Genomic DNA, 3,113 nt, shown 5'->3' on the forward strand with positions numbered 1-3,113 from the left:
ACTAAGAGCGGCATCTACAGTAACGCTGTAGATCGTTCTGTATCAGACTCTAATTTTTTGCAGTGCGAAATCTAAATATAGGTCTTCGAGGTAATTGAGTGTTGGTTTCGAAATTTTTAATGTATTCTGAAAGTGGAAATTATTTTTGTTTGCCATCTTGGGTTTTTTTAAGAGTCTTGTATCAATTTCCGTTTTCTTCCCCGCATTCTTCTGCATTTCAGCTTCCCCGGAATGCTTTATTCGGATGCATTCTGGAAAGTGGGATCTGTCGTGAATAGGTATGATCTCTTCTTTTGAATAGCGACTGCACCACAATAGACCCTATAGACCATTCCACCGACTGTGGAAGAAGAAAGAAAAAAGAATCAAAAACCACCGAAAACAGTATGATAAACAGATCAAATCCACTTTTTCTAGTTTTCTTGGCCAAGATAATTATTCTGGACTTGTTGGTGTGCCATAGAGGTGTTCAAAAATGATCTACATACTGGTTTTCGGTACTGTTTCCGGTACTTTTTGGTTCTTTTCTTTCTTCCCTATTGGGTGGAATGGTCTATTCGGTCTCGGTTAAAAGAGGAGAAGACAGGAATCCCAACCGGAACCAGTTACGAAAAATAACGCTATTTTAACGTTTAAATGGCGTTGGAAGGTAGAAGTACAATCCACAATGTTTATGATAATTTTTTATATCGGGTTTTCAAGTTTTCTCGCGAAGAAATGGCAGGGTAAAGGTACTGGTTCCGGTCGGGATTCCTGTTTTCTTCTCCCGGAGCCGAGACTGAATAGGGTCTATTGCAGAACTGTCGAGAGGGAATAGATTATTTACACTATTTTCGACTCCGTTTTCGACAACTTTAACGGTGTGTACATGTTTGGGTATGTCCGAATTCTCATTCGTTTCAGCCAGTTTAGAAACGTACGACGTTAAAATTGTGGAGAGGGTGTTATCAGTTTCCGATCCGGTGGACGAATGGGAACCCGGAAATTAAATACTTCTTGACCCGTATCGGAACATAGCTCGAGATTCATTGTTTTTTGTCGTTTTGTTCTCTCTTAGCCTTTGGCGCTATTCCGGTGATCGTCGGGTGCACGTTCCCTTATCAACTGACGAACGTTGGAACTTCAACATGACGCCCCCTACCCCGTTATGTCACAGTAAGTACACGTTACGATGCGAAGCGCGTAAAAAACAGCGTTTTATAACCTTTTCCAGCACGTGACCTCTAGACTTGACTTGCCGCCCAAAATTTAGCGATATCTTTAACGTTTAAAAAGAACTTAGGCAACTCATGAGTGTTCTGAAGTGGCTGGGCCAGGGGTCTCAGGGATAAGACAACGCGCGGGCCGCACAGGTGGGACCTCTTGTTCTAACCGACTTAGAAACATGAGTTAGGTTTAAATACTAATTCAAGTGAGGAAAACTGTGGTTCTAAAGAAATATTTTGACCTTTCTTTGCATCTTCTCGGTGACGGCCTGTCCAGTAACGTCAGTTTTCATTGTGAAAAAGTTAATTTCAAAAGTCTCATGACGCGGACTGACGCCGGGCGGCATAGAGGTAACTTCAGATACTCCTATAAAGCACGAAAATACTTCTACAAAGTAAACCAAAGCAAAATTATGACCTTTAGGATGTGATCTACACTGCCTCTGGAAATTAGCGGCGCACTTTTTTGAGCCGGCGTATTTTCTAAGTGTTTTGAGCTAGAATGTCGAGATTTGGCCTGTAGACGTCTCGTTGGTTCGTCTTGGATCCCACGAAGTGCGCATCCCTTGCGCTACCCCATACGGCTTGTGCAGCCCCTAGAGTGAATAAGAGGGGTAGAAAATTTGACTGAAAAGGTTCCGAATTTGTCACTTTAAATGATCGGAAAGTCGAAATTTTTGGTGTACTGACTCAAATTTGTGTCCTCTTTCGAATGGCGCAAGCGAAATCGCGGTCGTTCAAACCCACCCCCTGCCCCGTTCAAACCCACCCCTATGAAGGGCTAAGTTTTGAGGATGGTCAAAACTACCGTGAAATCCTCCGGGGACAACCCCTGTACACGGAACATGTGTTGTGTTTTTTTTTCGAATTCGACAAACCCCGGCCAAACCACCCCCACGAACGTGCAATCCCTTTTCGAATATCAGCCATTTTGGAACCTAAGGGTTGAATTTTGGCATGTAACTTTCAGGAATGATTCCTTTTGCCAATTGGAACACATCCATGTCGAGAAACCTGGTGTCAACATCTTCAACCCCTTCCCAGGGGGGAGCTACCCCCGAGTGACCGTGCACCTCTTTGGGAGCGGATGGAGAGCTGGGTCTATGCGGATCTGTTAAAGAACACGCCAAGGAAGCTTCCCTCAAATCTTCATGTCGATCGGACCAACCATTTTGCGTACAAACTCGATAAAGAATATCGTTCAAAAACTACCGTCTTCACACCGGTCTCACGGCCTCCAACGTCACCGCAGGGACCCAAGACTCTGCGGCCTTCGAGATGAAGGTTGGGCCGAGGAGGGACGCTTTGGGTGGGGTCGCTACCCCTTCTCAGTTGGGCGACAGGGCAAGTTGAACTTGGGGGTAGTTTTTGAACGATATTCCACTTTATCGAGTTTGTACGCAAAATGGTTGGTCCGATCGACATGAAAATTTGAGGGAAGCTTCCTTGGCGTGTTCTTTAACAGATCCGCATAGACCCAGCTCTCCATCCCCTCCCAAAGGGGTGCACGGTCACTCGGGGGTAGCTCCCCCCTGGGAAGGGGTTGAAGATGTTGACACCAGGTTTCTCGGCATGGATGTGTTCCAATTGGCAAAAGGAATCATTCCTGAAAGTTTCATTTTCATGCCAAAAATTCGGTAATTGTTTACTTTAGTGACTCCTCGCCCTTCAGTCACTCAAGTATACCATCGGAAAGGTATTTTTCAGTAGAATCCTGAACAGTAGTTATATATTGGCGCTCGAGTCGGGTTTTCCTCAAAATTAAATAAATATGCGTCGCCGCTAACCTTCAGGTGCACTTTGAAGACGGCAGAATAACTTACGTTTACGGCTAGTGCTGACGTTGATCGCTCCGGCTGAGGTTTTTAAATCATTGCTCCTGCATCAAAGACTACGCCTGATTCATAA

General features: G+C 44.7%; 1 protein-coding gene across 2 annotated transcripts in view; it reads left to right on the top strand.

Annotated features, from left to right (window-relative positions):
- Positions 1–3,113, top strand: part of LOC113214725 (uncharacterized) — an 83,454-nt gene that overhangs the window by 12,784 nt on the left and 67,557 nt on the right. For both annotated transcript variants that reach the window (XM_052272456.1, XM_052272457.1), the window contains exon 2: positions 1,058–1,155. In XM_052272456.1, the coding sequence (XP_052128416.1) occupies positions 1,128–1,155 (28 nt within the window). In that variant the 5' untranslated portion in view covers positions 1,058–1,127. The remainder of the gene's footprint in view (positions 1–1,057; positions 1,156–3,113) is intronic.

This window comes from Frankliniella occidentalis, unplaced genomic scaffold (assembly GCF_000697945.3).
Source record: "Frankliniella occidentalis isolate FOCC.00 unplaced genomic scaffold, Focc_3.1 Scaffold206, whole genome shotgun sequence".
In the NCBI taxonomy this organism is placed as follows: Eukaryota; Metazoa; Arthropoda; class Insecta; order Thysanoptera; family Thripidae; genus Frankliniella; species Frankliniella occidentalis.